A 21,244-nucleotide genomic window follows, 5' to 3' on the forward strand; every position below is an offset into this window, starting at 1 on the left:
AAAAAGCAAAGAACTCAGTAATGTAGATTGAAAAGCCATCAAATTCACAGAATCTCAGGGTTAGAAAGGATCCTCCCAACCAAACACCAATTCAAGTCAAATGAAAAAGATGCTCCTTGTCAAGCTGACTCAAGTATCTGATCTAATAGACATAGCTTTGGGTAGATATGGTTGCAGCCTGATGACTGGAATTAAGTTTGTCTAAACTGAATTCCCTTTGTTCTGACTCTGTTCACTAGGCAAACTTTTGATTATAATTTGACAGTAAATAACTATCTTGTTGAACCAGAAATGAAGATTTTCATTTACCTTCCTTCACTCTGATGCCACATATCTCTGCTGTGGTCTTTGGCAACAGTAAATATCAGGCTCTGGGAACATAATTTTGCTTGGTATACCCTTCCCCAGGCATTTTTAAAATAAATGGATGTGGGGCCAGTGTTGTGATAATCTTGCATGTCATAATAACTCTTTGGATTTTTTTTTTTTAAACAGTGAAGCTCATATGGGACTTGGCACAGAACTAATGTAACTTCTGTGGCATTGAAAGACCCACATACATTCCAAGTACAGCCAGCTTACGCTGAAGATGCTGAGGGTATCCTGACTCCAGCCAGGCATTGAAAACTGGCTGAGACTAACCAGACAAAGAAAATGGGGAGGAGTTTATTACTTAAGATTAAGTAATAAACTTTCTTTGGACTTTAACTTACAAAAGGATTTCCTGTTTAGGATTTTAATTTTTCCCTAGGAACTTTATAATGGGGAAAGGATATATATTCAATTTTTGGAGCAAATCTTTGCAGTTGACATTACTGAAATACGTTAACATTGTTATTTAACCTCACTGCAGAATGCCTGATGAGCTATATGAGCTGGGATGGCTAGAAACACTTTGGGATGGGAAATAGAATAGGGAATGAATTTTCAGCCTTGGGTTCAGTGTTGCCTAAGAGTTGATTTAATTAATGGGCTGTTCTGACTCATTTCAGAGCCTTTAGGGGGAGGGGAGATTTTAAACTGCCTACAAGCAGTCCCAGGTGTTGTGGTTATAACTAGGGTAGTGGCCTCATAATGGAAGAGTGTAGTTCTACATTAGGAAGCTCACTGCTACACACCCAAGGCAAATCTACCTATCTAGTGTTTATTAGTGATAAAGCTGATATTTTGATCTCCACCTGACTCTTTTAATTGGTTTCAAGCTGAGGTAGGGAAAAGTGTCATTAGCCCCTGCAAACTCCAAAATCAGGGAACTTCTGGAGCCTTGGGGTCAGCCTATACTGAGAACTGACCTCTTAGATAGCTATGAGCCCAAGAAGGCAAACTTTAGGCCCATGTCTACCCAAATATATATATACACACACACACACATATATACATACATATACACACACACATATATATGTGTGTATATATATGTTTAAGTCTATAGCGGTATTTCAATGGCTGGGAAATCCCACATGGTAAAAGTTCTTCAGACTCACTTGGGATTAGGCTCATCAAGAGCTACTACTGGACTTGATTTTAGGATGGCAATGTAAAGACATGTCTTCTCTCTGTATATCTTAAAACCACTCCAATACAATAAGAAACAGATACAAAATTCCATCTTCACTGAAATGGAGAGATATCATAATATGTGAATACAGAAAACAGATGGAGGCAAGGTTTCACAGAGGGAAAGAAGGCCAAACCTAAAAGCCTTCAGAGACTAGAAGAAGATCTCTGTAGAACCCTGAAAGACTCAGTAACAGAAGACAACAGGGAAGTAGGGATGAAGCAGGGACAGAAAATGGTTACTGAATGATACCCTCCTCAATGCAATCAGACAACCACCCTTTCCCTATCTCAACAAGAGACTAGAAAATTTAAACCAGAGAAATTCTGGATTTAGGGCCACTGGACATAGAAAAGGACAGAGTGAGGGCTTCCCTAGTGGCACAGCGGTTAAGAATCTGCCTGCCAATGCAGGGAACACAGGTTCGAGCCCTGGTCCAGGAAGATCCCACATGCCGTGCAGCAACTAAGCCCGAGCGCCACAACTACTGAGCCTGCGCTCTAGAGCTGGTGAGCCACAACTACTGAAGCCTGCAAGCCTAGAGCCTGTGCTCTGCAACAAGAGAAGCCACCGCAATGAGAAGCCCTCGCACCTCAAAGAAGAGTAGTCCCCGCTCTCTGCAACTAGAGGAAAAAAAAAAAAAGCTTGCACACAGCAACGAAGACCCAATGCAGCCAAAAATAAAAAAATAAATAAAATAAATAAATTAAAAAGAAAAGGACAGAGTGAGGTATGGAACTAAAAATAGGGCAATTATTCTGTATAATGAAATCCCTTCCCCCAGTCTGGCTTCAAAATGGTGAGAGATGGTCTTACACACATACCCTTCAGTCAGGAGCCAGGAGGGGTTTTTTTCTGGAGAAAATTAACAGTCCCAATAAGAAGATAAAAAGATAATGACATTGGCAGTCCTACAACCCTCAAAGCTACTGCACCTAACCACCCTACAGTGAAGCCTACAAGTCAATAAGTCTCACTCATGATCACAGAGCTTTCCATCAGTTTAGCACCTTACTCTTATTTTGGATAGACAGCTAGAGATTGCCAGGTGAGTGGGAGAAGTTTCTCATCTTAAAGCGAAAAACTGTACCAAATGAACGGGATAAACAAATTCAGAGGAAACAGAGATTAAAGATGAAGACAAAAAATTGTTAATATCTTAAAAATAGATAAGAAAAGGATATTATGAAAAGATACAGAATAGGAGTGAGCTCTCAGATATTAAAAATGTGATAGTCAAAAGAAATTCAGTAAAAAGACTCAAAGACAAAGTTGAGGAACTCTTCTAGAAAGAACAAAAAGATAAACAGAGAGACGATATAAGAGAAAAGAAAAAATTAGAGAATCAATATAGTGATCCTGTAACAGATTAATAGGAGTTCCAAAAAGAAAGAACAGAAAATAGTGGGGAGGAAATTATTAAACATATAATAATAATTGAAATTTATCAGAACTGAGCTTTAAAAGAGTAAAAAAATCCCATGAATTGTTCGGTATGATGAATGAAGAAAAAATACTACCCAAGGCCTCATTCTGTGGAAACTTCAGACTATTAGGGGTAAAAATAATATCTTAAAATGGCTTCTCAACAGCAATATTGGAAACTAGAGGAATGCTTTCAAAATTGAGAGTGAAAATTATTTTCAATCTAGAATTCTATACCTAGCCAAATGATCAACTATGCATCATGATAATGATAACGATGGTGGTTAAATAAAGTTATCTTTAGATGTGGGAACTAAAGAAAAAAATGTATTTTACATGCTCCTTTTCTCAAAGATGTTATTAGAATTTGAGCTCCACGAAAACAAGAGAATAAGCCAAGAAAAATGAAAAAGTAATGTCTAGTTAACAGCAACTCTAACACAAGTAGGAAGCAAGGGGGAATCTCCAAGATGACAGTAAAGGAAAGCTCCAAAACAGCTGCTGGGCAGCAACTAGTCCATTTTACATCAGATTATGGAGGTCTCCATGAAGAAAATACGTAGGAAAGGTAGAACAAGTAGCACTATTGGCAAGTTCAGCTGGCAATGCAGCTGGAAAACTGCATTGAGAGAAATTTTACAGAGCTGTTAGAGTATGTGAGAAGTTTTAGTCATTAGCTCAAAGAAAATTAAAGAAATGAAATATGAGGTAATTATTAATTTTAGGAAGAATAAAACATTTCACAAAAATTTAATTACTTGGCTCAACATAAATGTATGATCACAGAAACGAAACACTGAATATTGACTTAATAAAACATTTTGATGTAACAATACTGGGAGAGTGGTGGGAGGGGTAGGAGAAGAGTAACAAAGCTAAACTCATCTACCAAGATAGGATGTCAATAGATTATATAAACTCTAAATTCAAGAGATAACTGAGTATGATATTGCTTAGAAATTGAGACAAATACCAGCAAGAAAGAGGAAGAGTTAAACAGGTTAATTTCTGGAGAGCAGGGGGGATATGGGACTTGATTTTTTGTTAAGAGATCCTCTTTTCTAGCATTTTTGACTTTAAAAATATGTTTACATATTATTTTGATAAATTATACAATTATCAATTAATTTGATATATTATACCATTATGTAGCATTAGCCTAATCTGCAGGGGAATTCTGAGCTATAATGTAGGATTTACAGTTCCAACAATTGTGTGCTCCCAACCCAAGGCAAGGGAGTTGGGCTCTCATATTCCTATGCCCTTAAGTCATTAGTTAAGAGCCATCTGGGAGATGTATATTTCCAGGCACTTGACAGGTAAAGTGGTTTCCAGTAGCTTGAGGGTGGCCTTCCAAAACAAACAAAACAAAAAAGGAAGAAAAACTTCAGAATACCTACCAAATTAAAAAAGGGTGGTGGTGGTGGCGGGTGGGGGAGGGGATGAAAAATACAAGGGTTATTGCAAAAAGTAGGATTACATTTGGTAGTCAACAGGCTATTACCATATAAGACATAAAAGAACTGAATGAAACGCCCAAACTAAAAACTGTCCATCATCCTTGACTCATTCTCTCCCTCAACCTCTGCATCCAAGCAATCAAGTCCTATCTGTGATAAATCTGAACTCTGTCTCCTTCCTGCAGCCCTCACATCTGGGCCCAGGCTATCAGCATATCCTGGATAGTTTCTGTAACACTGTTCCAAACCTCACGTCGGTATTGCTCCACACCTTCTGTAAGGGTGGATGACGTCTATCTTGTTTACCACACTGTACCTAGCACCAAGCATGATACTTGGCACAGGGGAGGCACTCAACAAAGATCCTTTTTTGCACAAATGAGTAGAGGTATTTTGGAGATAGGGAACTAATATAAAGTAAGAAGAGGTAAATAAATCACAAGGTAGTAAGTATGCCATAGCTAATTTGAGAGTCAGCAATTACCGGTTACTTTGACTCCTTATCCTTCCCACCACACCGTAATTAGGATCTCTAAAGGTTGTGGTTCATTCATTCATATACTTACTTGTTAATATTTCAAATGAAATGCTTATTCTTCATATATTAAAAATATGCCTCCATATTTATGTGGAGGTTTGGAACAAGTGCAGTCTAGTAGATAATCCAATAATTAAAAGGAACTTGAATGCACTTGCCAGGTCACTGGATAATACTGAATGTTACTGACCCATTTTAGAACCTGTGTTTTAGTGCCACATGAAAAAGATTTTAAAGTTAAGTTCAGTGTGTTACACATGAATTCTTAAGTCTAAAGTTTTTTATTTGCATTTTAAAAGTTACGTATAAACAAAATTAGAGAATTCACTGTTTAGCATGTGTAGCAAGAATACTGAAAAAAACAAAACAAAAAAACAAACAAGCAAAAAAAAAAAACCCCCCAAAACCCTCAGAGTCCGGTTATTGGGACTTCCTTGGTGGCACAGTGGTCAAGAATCCGCCTGCCAATGCAGGGGACACAGGTTCGAGCCCTGGTCTGGGAAGATCCCACATGCCGCTGGGCAACTAAGCTGGGCGCCACAACTACTGAAGCCTGCAAGCCCAGAGCCCATGCTCTGTGACAAAAGAAGCCACTGCAATGAGAAGCCTACACACCACAACGAAGAGTAGCACCCTGCTCGCCGCAACGAGAGAAAGCCCACGCTCAGCAACGAAGACCCAACACAGTCAAAAAAAAAAAAAAAGTCTGGTCATCTCATTTCTTTTATCAAAACAAAAGGCACAAAGCCAAGTCAGCACAATTTCTTTTACTATGGATCTAGTTCTGTTATGTATGGTTGACAATTTATTTCTACCTTAAGCTATAATATTTTATGATGTTTACCACCAGCAATTCTGTTTTAACACTTTGTGAAGCTTAGGAGATTTATTTGCTTCAGTTCAGTTTACACGCAGCAAAATACTTTGTCCCCAAGTAAGATTTACTGTTTAATAACATGAAAAGTTTGGATTAGATTCTGTTTGGCTTTGGTAATAAGAAGTACACCCTATATGTTACTATATTACATATTTATAATGATAACTTTTAAACCATTATGTGCTAATCCTCTATGTCAAATCAATACAAATGAAAACTATCACTATTAGAGAAAAAGCTGTGGATACCATCTCTTAGATTTATGTTTTTGTAGCTACATATTTCAGACTATGGACTATGTGCTATTAAGACTAAGGCTGTGATGAACATTCTTGTACAAATCTTGTTTTGGACATATGTTTTAATTTCTTTTGGGTAAATAACCAGGAAAAATTGCTGGGTCATAGAGAAGATGAATTTGTAAGACTAAGTGATTGTACCATTTTTCATTCCCATTAGCGAAGTATGGGAGCTCCAGTTGTTCTACATTCTTGCAAGATTTCACGTTATCACAGTCTTTTTGATTTTAGCTATTCTAGTGCATATTCTATTGGATATTCTAGTGAGTGGTGTCTTATGCTTTTAATTTGCATATCCCTAATGACTAAAGATGTTGAGCACTTTTTCATGTTTATTGGTCATTTATGTAGTATCTGTTCAAATCTTTTGCCCATTTCTAGTGGATTTTTTTTTTTGGTCCTTGCATTATTTATTTGTTGGTGTTCTTTACATATTCTCGATATGATCTTTTGTCAGATAATGCATTGAGAAATATGGTCTCCCAAGCTGCAGTCTGGCTTTTCATTTTCATAACGGTATTTTTTGATAAGCAGAGATTTTAAATTTTGATGAGGTCGAATTTATCAAGTTTTTAGTTTTACGGTTAATGATTTTTGTTTCTTGCCCAAGAAATCTTTACCTACTTCAAATTTGCAAAGATATTCTGTTTCTTTTAGAAGCTTTATGACTCTGGATTTCACATATAGGTTTATGATCAAGGCATAAGTATTTTTGTGTATCGAGTTAGTTCATTTTCTCCCCATATGTTTATTCAGTAGTTCCAGTTTTATCCAGTTGTTCCAGCACCAACTGTTTTAAAAAAAGTCCTTTTCCTATTGAATTTTTTGTGGATCTATCTTTAGACTTCCTGTTTTTTTCTCATTGGTCTATTTGTTACCAGTACCACACTAAGATTTAGAGTAAATCCTGAAATCAGTAAAGTCCTCCATCTTTGTTCTTCTTTTTCAAAATTGTTTTGGCTATTCTAAGTCCTTTGCATTTTCATGTAAATATTAGAATCTGCTTGTCAATTTCCACAAAAATGCCTACTAGGAGTTTTGGGGGTTTGCATTGATTCTATAGATCCATCTGGGGACAGATAATGGATCTGTCTTCTTCTCCATGAACATGGTATATCACTCCATTTATTTAGGTCTCTTGTAATTTCTCTCAATAATGTTCTATAATGAAGAGGTTTTTGCATTCTTTTTGCTAAATTTGTTCCTAAGTACTTTATGTTTTCTCATGCTATTGTAAATGAAACTGAATAAATTCATCTTTAAAATAACATCTAATTATTATAATTATTTTTAATTTTTGGCCATGCCGTGCTGCTTGCAGGATCTTAGTTCCCTGACTAGGGATCAAACCCGTGCCCTTGGCAGTGAAAGCACAGAGTCCTAACCACTGGACCACCGGGGAATTCCTGAAAATAACATCTAGTTATTTTTAGATGTTTTCTTAGTGACTTTGAGTAAGTTTAATTATTACAAAAGCAGTAAATTATACTGTAAAAAATTAAAGAATAATGATAAATAAAAAAGATATAAAAACACCATATTTCCATCACCAAGAATACCACTACTAACATTTACATCTTTATCTATACACACAGACATTGATATATGCATTTTTAACTATATGGGATCATACTGTACAGGCTGTTTTATAATCTACTTTAAAAAAATGAATCTCTATTTTTTCATGTTAATGGTATTTCTATCTAAAATATAGTCTATATTCAAGTTTCCTCAACTATCCCAAAATATATTTTACAATTGTTTGTCCAAATGAGAATCCAATGCAAAAACATGAACTGCATCTGCTTGTTATATTCATGAGTCTCATTTAATCTAAGACAATCAGAAATGGTGGTATCTATTATGATTGTTAGAACTTATAAGTACATGATTTTTAAGAAGTTTGCTGATATCTGGTATTAAAACTGATTTTAGGAGAACTAGTGATTTAAATACAGTAAAATCAATAATAATTTCTGAAAAATAACTAATGAATTATTTATATATAACACTTTCCAGATAACATATACATTATTTCTCCATATTTTCTTGGGGAAAAACATATATTTGAGGGAAAAACCAATGAAAATATTTTAATACCCTCACTTATTTTAAAGATGTCAGTGAAGTTATCAAGATTTTCAAATGAGTCAAAGAGAATGCGTATGTTAGAGTAAATGTTCCTAAACATCATGTGTCAGGGAGAGATCTTAGGTGGTTATACATTTTAACGTATGGAACAATGAGCATAACTTTAAAAAGTTCTTTAAAAAAATGAAAAGAGGTAATAAGATAACAGAACAACCCAGTGAACTAGGTAAAGTTCTATACAGGCTACTAAGAACCACAGAAAGGGGCAGAGAACTTCTATAGTCTAACCATTCATAGAGAGAGAAGCAAATAGTGGTTGACTGATCCCTGAAAAAGAAAGACTTTAGTAACAGAAACTTTACTGACTGTCATAGCAACCAAGTCCACTGGCGGTGTTACTGTTGCCCCTTCTCAGAAGAGAGGTCATTTGGTATTCTCCAATACATCAACAGAAACGAGAAACAGAACTGTTTGTTACCAATCCAGCCACTTCCTAGTCCTTTCTTTCATAGCAATTATTTCAAAAAATCTAATTCTGAATTATTCTTATTTTGTTTAGTGTTCTTTATCTTTCCTAGTATACTGCCTGTTTAATTAAGAGATTGTGGCAGAGATTCTTAGCTGGGCTTCAAGAAATCAATAAATCCCTTGAAACTATATAAAGAATGTTGTGTGTCTGTGCATTTTTCTAGTAAGTGAATAGCTTTCAACAGATTCTCAACAGGATCCATAAAATTAAGAACCACTAGCTAGACTGATAGCTAGGATGGCAGTTTTTCTAGCATATGCTATTTAATTGAGGCATAAACACTGCTAACTTTCATTTACAATATGATGAATAAAAGGCATTTATTAAACAATATATTTAGTTTTGAAATGTAGTCAGAGATATATTCTCTAAAAGTTTTTCAAATTGCAAATTGTGACCCACTAGTGTCTACCATTAAAAATAAAACAGAATAAATTACAATAGAACAGACTATCACAGAGTGTACTGCATAAAGATAACGTTTTATAAAAATCTTATTTCAGTTTTATATAAGTATGTGTTATAAGCTGGATTGTGATGTAAAATATATTTCTTACCACGGATGATAGCTAACAAAGGTTGAAAAACACTGCTCTAATTCCTGCTTATCTCTTTTGTGTTTTGCTTTAAACCTATTTGATATGCTATTTATATGGAAATTCAGAACCAAAAAAGGTATGATAATAAAATAATAATGATGATATGATGAGCGATATTTACTGAGTATTCACTATGTGCCAGGAAATGTTAAATGTTTTATTTTATGATCTCATTTAATCTGCACAACCTAATGAAGTATTATTATTAATCTCCATCTTATAGATGAGAGTAATTAGATTTAGAGAAATAAAATAACTTGATTTGGGCCTACGTCTGTCTGACTCATTCCTGGGATCTTAATTACCACCCTCAACTTCAGGCAACAGGTCTCCTAGATAATCCAAAAAGCTTGATGATCCACTTAAATATAGAAACGAATATTATAATTCTAGAAAGGTTCAGAGCCTTGATCCTGTGATGCTACACTGTTCTTTTATCTCACTTATTATTTTGGTTTTATTGATTCAAAATATTCTTTATAACTAGTTGTTTCTTCCTTGAGATATATTTTCTTTTTTAAATTAAAAGAAAGTTTATATTCAGACAGAAGACATGATGTATTTTATCAAGACCCAAACTTAACGATCCCTTTAAAGGACCAATTAGTACAAAAACATAAGCAGCAGAGTACCATGTAAATAAGTCCTATTTACTTCATGGGTTTGTTGTGAGAATTCAATACTAAAAACACATAAAAAATATTACCAGTGCCTGTTACATAGTAAATGTTCAATAAATGTTTTGCTAGGGGCTTCCCTGGTGGCGCAGTGGTTGAGAGTCTGCCTGCCGATGCAGGGGACACGGGTTCGTGCCCCGGTCTGGGAAGATCCCACATGCCGCGGAGCGGCTGGGCCCGTGAGCCATGGCCGCTGAGCCTGTGCGTCCGGAACCTGTGCTCCGCAACGGGAGAGGCCACAACAGTGAGAGGCCCGCGTAGCGCAAAAAAAAAAAAAAAAAAAAATGTTTTGCTATTATTATTATCATACAAGAAGACAGGGAAGTCTACACAGTGTTTTGCTTAAATTCTTCCCTATTTTGTAGTTTGTTGCTGGGAACATTCCAAAAATTTTGCTGCTTCACTTTTTATAGTGAGAGGAATCTCAAGTGTTTCTAAAGCTACATTTATACCATGAAAAGTCATTCAGACAGCTCAGTTCAAAATTCAACCGACCTTCATTTCAAGGTGCAAAACCACAAATGCCTACCAGCCTAAGCAAATAACCTGAATGAGAGAAGTGGGATGGCTAAGGGTGGGTAGGTATAGGCCATGTGAATGAGGTACTCTATTAGTTGAAATCACCATTCAGCAGCAGGAGAGTTTATGCCATGCAGGAGTGTAGGATCTTTACCACCAGATTTTCAAGAGAAGTCAGAGATCTGCATGTGAAGGTAAAATTTCTTGATTTTTAAATGTTGACACAAATTTAAAAAACAAAACACTTTGTAGAGGGGGCAGGCTAACCTGAAAAGCTAACCTCTACTAAACACTAGAAAAATATAATGATTAAAAATATCTAGACAAGAAAGAGGCACTGGGTAGCTTCAATGCCTAAGAGAGCCAGAGATTCAGGAAGATAAAAACAGTCCTGTAGGTATCCTCCCAAACTACACAAGTATTCATAAATAAAGATACAGTTCATAAAAATAAAACAATAGATTCAGTGCAGTATCTGTAACAGATTAAATGAGTCTTACAGAGAGTTCTATTTTATTCAGTAAACCAACACAAGGAGAATGGAATGTTCTCATTAACACAGTTTCCATCAACCTGAGTTTTAATACATTTACAGGCATAGAGAGCTAAGGTGGTCAACTCTGTTGTGAGGGAGGAGCTAAAGGTATTTTACTTCTGACTTAAATGTAGTCTCTAGTTTCTTTTCTGGGAGGTAAATGTAATGACAGGTAATAATTTCAATTAGTTTTAATTTCCATTAAAAGTTAATAAGTTCATACATGAATCAGTTCACCAGGGCCTAATGATTTCTGTTTTTGAGCTTCTAAAGCTAAGTGTTAGGTTCTAAAACCAAGACAGATGCTAAAGCTGTCTTAAGGCACATCATAAACAATGGGTATATGTCTACTACATATTAAAATTATTTATTTTAGGGGATTTCCCGGCGGTCCAGTGTTTAGGATTCTGCACTTCCACTGCAGGGAGTACAGGTTCAATCCCTGGTCCGGGAACTAAGATCCCACAAGCCGCATGGTGCAGCCAAAAAAAAAAAAATTATTTTTATTTATTTATTTATTTATTTATTTTTGCGGTACGTGGGCCTCCCACTACTGTGGCCTCTCCCGTTGTGGAGCACAGGCTCCGAATGCACAGGCTCAGTGGCCATGGCTCACGGGCCCAGCCGCTCCACACCATGTGGGATCTTCCCGGATCGGGGAATGAACCCGTGTCCCCCAAAATTAACTTTAATGGAGTGCAATCAACCAAGAATTGATGACTACAAACTAGCCACAGTAGTAACTTTAACAGCAACCAACAGGCCCAGAGACTCTAATTAGCATGTGACTGTCACACTGAACACAGTTATGGAAAATCTTTTCTGTGGTTGAATCAACCAGTGTAGTAATACTGGTATGATTAAGTTAAAAGAACTAACCTATTACTATAGTCATGAAATTAAAAAAAAAAAAAGAAACAGAAAAAAAGGGATATAGATTGTATTCACCATAAAAACATGTTAAATTTCAGTAACCAGGCGGGGAGGATTGACTTGAAAGTTAATTGTGTCAGCTCATTCTAACCAAACATTGGCTGGTAGCATAAATTGGCTCTCAGAAGTTAAAAAATTATCTGGTCATCAAACGGCTGATAAGACAATCGAGGCTTTGTAAGGCTTGGTGGTCCTTTATGAGCCAAGACTTACCTGTATGGGCTGACAGTGGTATAGGAATCGGGCTCCTGACACATGAGCTTGTGGGTTGGACTGGAGGCCTACATATGCCCACAGTATCTGGATCTCCAAGGAAACTGGTATGACACAGCAGGAAGTACAATGCATAGCCTGCAGAAGGGAAAAGAAGCATTTGCTATAGTTATTTACCATGCATTAAGTAGCCACTGTTTCTTAAACATTACACAATAACAGAGAAGGCAATGTGGCTTAGAGAAAGGACACAGAAGTTCATAATAGGCCATATTACTGTCCATGAGCTTAAAAAATTAATATTCTAAAATGGAAATACTAATGTAGAGATTAATAAAACATGAACCCACGTACAATGGTTATAAGAAGTGCTCAGTGAGTGATGCAGTCAGTACTGTGGAACACCAGAAGAAGAAACAGCCATTTCTGGTTGAGGATGGTTTTGTGGAACTGGGATGAATAATATGTGACTGGAAAAAATAGTGTTTAAAGGAAAATTTATGTACAGAGATGGCATATAAAATGGTATGCAACTAGAACAGCATACGATGCCACTGAGGGACAGTTGCTGATTAATTAGAATAGTTACTGAGTGTCTCCTATGTGCCAGACATGTGTGAGGCACTGGCCTTGAGCAGATCACTTGACTGAAGCAAAGGATTTGAACACAGGAACAGTGAAAAGATTAAGGAAGGACATTTCAGGGTTAGATTATGAAGTCCAACCAAGCAGTGTGACCCCCAGGAGGATTAATTCCAAGATGCAGGTAGCACTGATGGAAGTGAAGACACAAATCAGGAGGTTACTATAACTTAGCAGATACAAACTATCCTCAAATATGCCTGTGCTTTTCTAACTTCATACTTTTTATAGTAAGGCTCAGACACAGGCAATAACATGTCTAAACTAGGACTAGGGGAAGACAGACTATGTTTATGTTCAATTTATTAAGGAACTGTCAAACTCTTTTCCAAATCGGCTCCACCATTTTGCAGTACCACCAACAATGTCTGAGGGTTCCAATTTCTCCACATTCCTGCCAACACTTGTTATTGTCCATTTTTAAAATTATAGCCATCCCAGTGGGTATGAAGTGGTATCTCTTTGGGGTTTTGCATTTCCTTAATGGCTAATGATGTTGAAAATCTTTTCATGTGTTTGTTCCAAATATTTTAAAATACTTTTCCTTTCATTTATTCTACCTACATCAGGAAAAATTTTCCATGTTATCAAATATCCTTCAAAAATGTGATTTAAAAATATAAATAGTAGGTTTAAGAATAATAAAGAGTAGTTCCACTATAATCTCAATCCTTGTCACTAACCATCCCTTTTCTGTACTCAGCCATGTATTACCGAAAACCACACTCCCTCAGTATGGCTGTATGAAGTTTAAGAGAACTCAGTTTGACTGCAGTTCCCCAAAGGCTGGATCAAGTACATGTAGCTACTTATCCCCCAAGTCTCATTAAAGGAAAGAAGTATACAAGGAATCAAGTCATAATAGTGCTGAGAAAGGGAAAGGGGGCATTTTATAAATAATCTCTAAGGGGAAAGGCCTTTCAAAGTCTGAACCAAAACGTGAAAGTTGGAAAAAAAAAAAAAGATTGATAAATCTCACAATATGAAAATCAATTTCTGCATGGCATGAAAGCCATAAACAAAGTCAAAAGACAAATGACAAACTGGGAAAATAATATCTACAAATCATACAACAGAAAAGAGCCAATTTCTCAAATACAAAGATTTTCTACAAGTTATAAGACAAGTAATCAATAAACGGGCAAGAGATATAAATAGATCATAGTGAAGAAAACACGAATTGTTCAACTATATGTCAAGATACTCAACCTTATTCACAGCAAGAGAAAAATAAAACTACAATGGAATGCTATTTTTCACTTATCAGATGAGCAAAGATTAAAAGTTTGATAACTCAGTGTTGAGGAGAGTATGGGGTAACAAGCCACCTCATAGATGGATAGTGGGACTGTAAATTGGTACAACCTGATGGGAAATAAATTGGCAATATTTATTAAAAATTTAAATGCATATACCCTTTTTTTTTTTTTTTGCGGTACGCGGGCCTCTCACTGCTGTGGCCTCTCACGTTGCGGAGCACAGGCTCCGGACGCGCAGGCTCAGCGGCCATGGCTCACGGGCCCAGCCGCTCCGCGGCATGTGGGATCTTCCCGGACAGGGGCACGAACCCGTGTCCCCTGCATCAGCAGGCGGACTCCCAACCATTGCGCCACCAGGGAAGCCCTGCATATACCTTTTGATCTAGCAATTCTACTTCTAGGATTTATCATATAGGTTTATTTTCACATGTATGAAATGGTGCCTGAACCAGGTTATAAAATGCCACACTTGCAGTGGTTAAGAATCTGCCTGCTAATGCAGGGGACACAGGTTTGAGCCCTGGTCTGGGAAGATCCCACATGCCGTGGGGAAACTAAGCCCGTGCACCACAACTACTGAGCCCACACACCACAACTACTGAAGCCCACATGCCTAGAGCCTGTGCTCTGCAACAAGAGAAGCCACCACAATGAGAAGCCCATGCACCACGATGAAGAGGAGCCCCTGCTCGCCGCAACTAGAGAAAGCCCGTGCACAGCAGCAAAGACTGAACACAGCCAAAAAAATAAAATAAAATAAAATTTAAAAAAAGGACTTCCCCGGTGGTGCAGTGGTTAAGAATCCACCTGCCAATGAAGGGAACATGGGTTCGAGCCCTGGTCTGGGAAGATCCCACATGCCACGGAGCAACTAAGCCTGTGCACCATAACTACTGAGCCTGTGCTTTAGAGCCCACGTGCCACAACTACTGAAGCCTGTGCACCTAGAGCCTGTGCTCTGCAACAAGAGAAGCCACTGCAATGAGAAGCCTGCGCACTGCAACGAAGACCCAATGCAGCCAAAAATAAATAAATAAATTTATTTTAAAAAATAATAAAATAAAATAAAATGCCACACTGTAACAGCAAAAGGCTGAAAACAACCTGAATGTTCGCCAATAAAACTGGCTAAATAAATTATTTATGGTTCATCCATATAATGGAATAGTATGCAACTATACCATGCAAAGAATGAGGAAGCTTATTATATACTGATATGGAATAAACTCTGAAGGTCAAGTGAAAAAAGCAAAGTGCAGAGCTGTGTTTATGATATTATAGCATTTGGATTAAAAAAAAGAATATGAGTATTTTCTTGTGTGAGCATGCAATATCTCTAGAAGGAAAGAAACTAGTAACTTCGTTTGCCTCTGTGGAAGGGAAGAGTTGTCTGAGAGAGAGTTTTATTTTGTACTTTTGGAATTTTGAGCCAAGTGTATGTATTATTTATACAGAAAAATAAACAATTAAAAAGTTTAAGTGAAAGGAAATAAAATGAAAGGTACAGTTGATTAAAGCCAGGAGGTAGGGGGTAGGCAAAAGAGGAAGAAGAAAGATTTCTTTATTTTACTTAGACACACACAGATTTCCCTATTTTACTTAGACTGGAATCAAGAGGTACACCTGCTGAGCACTGATGTAGTGGCCACCAGAAAAAGTAAAAACAGAAACAGCTAAATGAGATTTCTTCAGGGGCAGTGGGTACTGAGGTTTTTACTTTTCATTAACACTATTCTACATGGTTTGAATTTTTACCCTGTTAATGTATTTTTACTAAACGTAAATGTAAAAATGTTTTATAACACAAGGAACACAATTTCAACCTCAAAGAAAGAATCTGTGCTGACCAAATATTCAAGAATGTAAGAGAATATTTGAAATATATATGAAATATATTTAGTTTATTTTTCTCCTATTATGAGTAAGATTGATTTTGAACCAGAGGCCAATCTCTAGACTTCCTACCTTCAAATTTTTCTCTGAGTGAGGAAAGTTATGTATAAACCTAACCTGAAATAATGACTTCAAATGGGCATGATTTCTTATATTCTTTCTTTATGACAACCACATTATCTTTCTTCTATGACAACCAAATCAACCATGGAAACAGGGCTGGTTTTAATCTTAATAAACAAAAGAGGAAAGTGAGCTTTGGTCAGAATGTGTATTTCTCTCCTTACTGAAACACTGCAGTTCCTGCTGAGGATCCTGGTCCACTCTCCCTTCTGGGCTGGGTCAGCATTACCAAAGATGGCAACGTGCTCTGGTCTGGGACTTCCATGAAGAGTCTGATAAATCTCCCGCTGCAAGTGGCTGCAGTCCACCCTTTTCAGCCTGAAATGAAACACCACGGAGGCTGGAGTCCAATGCTAACATAATAATGTAATTCATCCAAACATTAGAAATGATATCTCAAAATAAACGGAAGGAAATAATCCTTAGCAGATATAAAGGACTGTCAAAAAAAACTCTTAGTAATATTAATATTATTTAAACATTACTCCTAACTAGCATTCTCTGAACCCTGATTTCAAAATATAAAAGTTGCCACATCAACATATTCCCTACAGGCAGAGACAAATTTGTTGGAAATGATGTGGAAGCAGAGAATTACCTGAGCTTGCATCCAGATATAGCATTCACTCCAAATTGTACTTCATGTCTCTTAGTAGAGCAAGTTCCATCACCCTTGCTCTGTAAGAGGGTCATCTGAGGTGGAAGGTGATGGTCAAGGAGATCATAAAAGAAAAAAAAGTAGGCAGATTGGAAAATTTATGCTTATTTCCTTAATGCCTTTTTTTTTTTTTTTTTTTGCATTACACAGGCCTCTCACTGTTGTGGCCTCTCCCGTTGCGGAGCACAGGCTCCGGACGCGCAGGCTCAGCGACCATGGCTCACGGGCCCAGCCGCTCTGCGGCATGTGGGATCTTCCCGGACCGGGGCACGAACCCGCATCCCCTGCATCGGCAGGCGGACTCTCAACCACTGCGCCACCAGGGAAGCCCTTCCTTAACGCTTTTTGTACTTCATTAATATATTATTCAAGTCACAATTTTTTTTCCTCTGGCAATGAAAACATAGAGAAACAATTATTGTTTTTCCAAAAATGGATGACCACACACCAGCATATAAATATTTCATTAAAACAAACAAAATTCAGTCAGGATCCTCACCTTTGGCCAGGCTAATGTAAGTTCTAAAGCCTTTGGTAGCATCAACATTTGAGATCCTAATGTATTAATAGTTTAGTAAAGGAAGTCCTCAATACCTAAAAAATGGGGGAACCTCAGAATTGGAAAATCCAAAAGATCAGTAGTTAAAGCTTTTCTCATTAGGCTGCAATAGGCCACCCAGAGACCCAAAAAAGGATACTGAGTGTCTTCTATCACCGGTTAGAGCCAGGAGTGGCTTCTCAGCAATATAGCCAGGATTCCCACTTCTAAAACCAGTAAGAGAAGCAGCTGTGCTCTGTTGAAAAGCCTGCAGAAAGAGTGAAGGAAAAGTCAATATGGAGAAAAGCATGCTCTCCCACCTTCCAGTGTGGCTTCATACCCTTCCTTTAGGCAATGCTGTAGGTTAGCTGCACTGAACAATCTGGCTTCCTTCCACAGTGCAGCATTTTGCAGAAATTGATACTTCAGCATCTTTTACTGTTTTTTATTCACTAAACTAAATCCTGAGGATCTGAACATTGATGTTCACTACATGCTACTTCTACCAAGGATTACAACTAAAGATCTATCAACGATTTATCAATCCTGTATTTCAAAATTCCTATTAATTTAGGGCTATGTTCAGCGTGGCTAAAACCAGAGGAGTTTAAATGTAATTTAGAAATATATTTTAATTAACTACAGATGTTCCATAGATGAACTCTGAGAGACATGGGATTTGGTTGATCATTTGAGGGTAGAGTTGAGGAGAAACTGGACTCTGCTGGGTTCAAAAAGAAAGAAAGTAGAAGAAAGCCAAAACGTGGTGATCAAGACTGGAAACTTAGATTAAGTGGGAAATGAGTAAAACGCTGAATGCCCAGAAACATGAAAAAAGCTAGTTAAAGAATTTTTGTGGGATATTAGTTGAGTTTATGATTCAAAATGACTATTTAAAAAAAGAGTTTGGATTTGTGAGTGAAGTCCTGCTTTGCTGGGGGAACATGCTAATGAATAAACACTGTTGAATCCTTATCACTTGAAGTTAAATTATGGAATATTAAATGTTGAGGCTTCAGTTGACAGATTGAACTAGTCCTTCATATTCTTATTCTATCTTGCATGTGTTACAGAAGCAGGGGAGCTACTTCTAACCCGATATTTCTTTCTTCTTGATCCCCTGTAGGAGAAGGGCCCTAACCCTGAAGTGAATGATGAAGTGTTGCTGGAATGAAGTGCCTGGCTCAACAGTCAGGTTGGTTTGCCCAAAACTGATGGAGACTTTCTGGATTCCAAATGTCCCATTGGTTTCTATCTCATAGATGACCTGAAATACAAAAGTAGAATCAATTAAGTTATTTTGTGGGCCAATTATGTTTAGGACAGAAGATTTCCTGTCTTTAAGGGTTTTACTGTAACTGAATGAGGGAACAGAATGGTGACTGTAGTTAACAATATTGCATTATATATTTGCAAGTAGCTAAGAAAGCAGATCTTAAAAGTTTTCATCACAAGAAAAAAATTTGTTAACTATGTGTGGTAATGAATGTTAACTAAACTTATTGTGATGATCATTTCACAGTATATATGTGCATCAAATCATTATGTTGTACACCTAAAACTAATACAATGTTATATGTCAATTACATCTCAATTTTAAAAAGTAACTGGATGAGAGAGACTAAAAAAGTAATCTTAAAAATGCCAAATACAAATACCATGAAAAGATAAAATTTGACTTCATATTATATCTACACATGAAAAAAAGACTGGATGGAGCTCTTTGAAAGAGTTCATGGGAGAGGTGAGTTTACAGTAAGAACTGAAAGGGAAGAAAACTAAGTTTTGATCTTGTGCAGAGGAGGTGAGTAGAAGCACAGGCAGAGGTGAGCATGGAATGGAAACCTGGTTTGCCTGGCTCTCACAATGTCCGAGGATGAATAAAGATGGCAGCTGGAGACGGAAGTCATGAAAACGTGAAGGTAACCTGAGATTTCTGAGCATAGTTTTTAAAATGATGCTTTCCAATAATTCTTACTTTTGTTGGTTGATTAGAAGAGAGAGAATAAAGGAAAAGAAGTTGACTAGTCTATTTCAGAGATTCAGATGATACTGACTTTGTCAATAAAAGAAATTGTGGTCAGTAAAAACCATAACAGACTGCACATCGGCAAAGAAAGAGGAACCAGAAATAATTTTAATGTTCTGGATGTGAAATGCACGACGGCAGCAATGGAAATGACTGAAACATGTGGGGAGGAAGGTGATGGGCTCAGTCCTTGATGTGTTAAGTTTCAGGTAATGCACAAAAATTCACATGGGGTTGGCCTGGTACTTAATGGAAGATGAAGCACCTCTGCTAATGCTGATCAACATACATCAGTCCAGAATCTGAGGTCAGCGTCCCTACCTGGGAAACAACATTCTGACAAGTGTTTCCAGCCAACAGAGGAGAGTCAGCCTGTGAGACAGGTGTTACAGGCACCTGGAACTAGCAAGGGAAAGAGGCAAATCAATTAAAATTGAAAGCAGCACTTTTTCTTCTAGTTACATATTATGCTGAAATGAGTATTTTTTCCTTTTTGACCATCACCTTCCTCTCTCCTTCCATTGCCAGTCTACAACTTAAGTTCAAAAGTCATTCTAATTTAGCACTTCTCAAAACATATTTTTTGGAACATTACTTCTATTAGATATAAAATAAAGGTTCCATGGTCAAATAAGTTTTAGAAATACTATATCTGGCACTTCCCTCTTAGAGATTAAGAAGACCCTCTAGTATATTAAAGATTTCAAGTAGTCCATCCTAAATATAATGTTTAACTTTATTTACCCGAAGTTTCTCAAACTTACCTAATACCTTATGATTCTTATTTCATATGATGCTTATTAATTATATAGAACAAAAAGAAAAACACTCTTTTAGACTCATACTTGAACAGTCTGATGCATCACAAACACATTCTCTTTCACCATTACAATCTAGAGTGAGACTGCCTCAGATGTAAAGGGACCAAATATTCTCTTTCGTTTTTCCTGATAAAAAGCATCATACCTTTGTATTCTGCAGATCACTCAAACCTCTTGGAACCTAGTATAAGAGAACAGCAAGGACATGAGTGTGCATATATCTTAACATAAAATCTCCAGGAGCTTGTGGTTTCTCATTTGGGGGGAAAAAAAAATCAACATTTTTTTTCTACCTGACTCTTCCGTACACTAAAATGCCAGAAGCAGGGCTCAGTGGAGGTTGGATGGACTGTGATGCCCACCTACTCTGAGTAGAGCTCTAACAAACAGCAAAAGCAAGAAGTTTTGGTGAAATAGTGAGATGTCACCCCATCCTACCTCCCCTAGCAAATTCCACTAGCCAGAAAGGTGAGAACCTCTTATCCTATCTATCCCTACTTCTTTCATCTTTCTTCAGATGACAGGGCTTTTAGGCCCTCTGCCTTCTACATAGCTCTTGGGCATCCTGACTTCCAGTTCAGTGCTTGTGGGAAGCATGATAACTTTTTAAGTCCACAGCGGTGACAGTGCGGGGAGAGAAGGAACACCCACCTTCAAGACTGTGAAGTTATGATAAGAGGCAGCGTTGAGGGTGGGATCCAAGGTACAGCTATCTGCCAGATTCTTGAAGAAACGAGCACAGGTTGTACTTTTACTCTCCAGGAAACCTTAGAAATAAGGGAGTGGTACATGAGAAAGCCTATTTTAAACTGAACAGAAAGGCTGGCGCTTGTACTCCAGGCTCACCTGCAGGATTGCTCTCAGCACAGAGTCCCCCAGCTCCGACTCCTGCAGGCTGCCTCAGCAAGCCTATTACAGACCACTTGGGGAAGTAAGTCAGAATGGGGTCCCCAGCCTAAACAAAGTACAGCAGAAATTTATTCACAGCGAGATTGGACTAACTCCACCAGAAAAGAATAAGCAGAAAC

General features: G+C 37.3%; 1 protein-coding gene across 8 annotated transcripts in view; it reads right to left on the reverse strand.

Annotated features, from left to right (window-relative positions):
- Positions 1 to 21,244, reverse strand: part of TCTN3 (tectonic family member 3) — a 33,032-nt gene that overhangs the window by 6,215 nt on the left and 5,573 nt on the right. For 4 of the 8 annotated variants that reach the window (XR_016387990.1, XM_089897279.1, XM_022569241.2 and 1 more), the window contains exons 5-13: positions 21,063 to 21,171; positions 20,868 to 20,983; positions 20,362 to 20,397; positions 19,717 to 19,797; positions 18,508 to 18,633; positions 17,527 to 17,634; positions 16,769 to 16,863; positions 16,335 to 16,488; positions 12,254 to 12,391 (exon numbers count right to left, since the gene is read on the reverse strand). Coding sequence is in view for 7 of the 8 variants with exons in the window: in XM_089897279.1 (XP_089753405.1) it covers positions 12,254 to 12,391; positions 16,335 to 16,488; positions 16,769 to 16,863; positions 17,527 to 17,634; positions 18,508 to 18,633; positions 19,717 to 19,797; positions 20,362 to 20,397; positions 20,868 to 20,983; positions 21,063 to 21,171 (963 nt within the window). In the remaining variant the exon portion in view is untranslated. Of the gene's footprint in view, positions 1 to 2,188; positions 11,257 to 12,253; positions 12,392 to 16,334; positions 16,489 to 16,768; positions 16,864 to 17,526; positions 17,635 to 18,507; positions 18,634 to 19,716; positions 19,798 to 20,361; positions 20,398 to 20,867; positions 20,984 to 21,062; positions 21,172 to 21,244 lie in introns of those variants that run through there. The other 4 variants (XM_089897276.1, XM_089897281.1, XM_089897277.1 and 1 more) reach the window with 3 other exon arrangements.

The sequence above is a fragment of the Delphinapterus leucas genome, chromosome 16 (assembly GCF_059928025.1).
Source record: "Delphinapterus leucas isolate spDelLeu-1000000601 "Yukka" chromosome 16, BTC_Dleu_Yukka2, whole genome shotgun sequence".
In the NCBI taxonomy this organism is placed as follows: domain Eukaryota; kingdom Metazoa; phylum Chordata; class Mammalia; order Artiodactyla; family Monodontidae; genus Delphinapterus; species Delphinapterus leucas.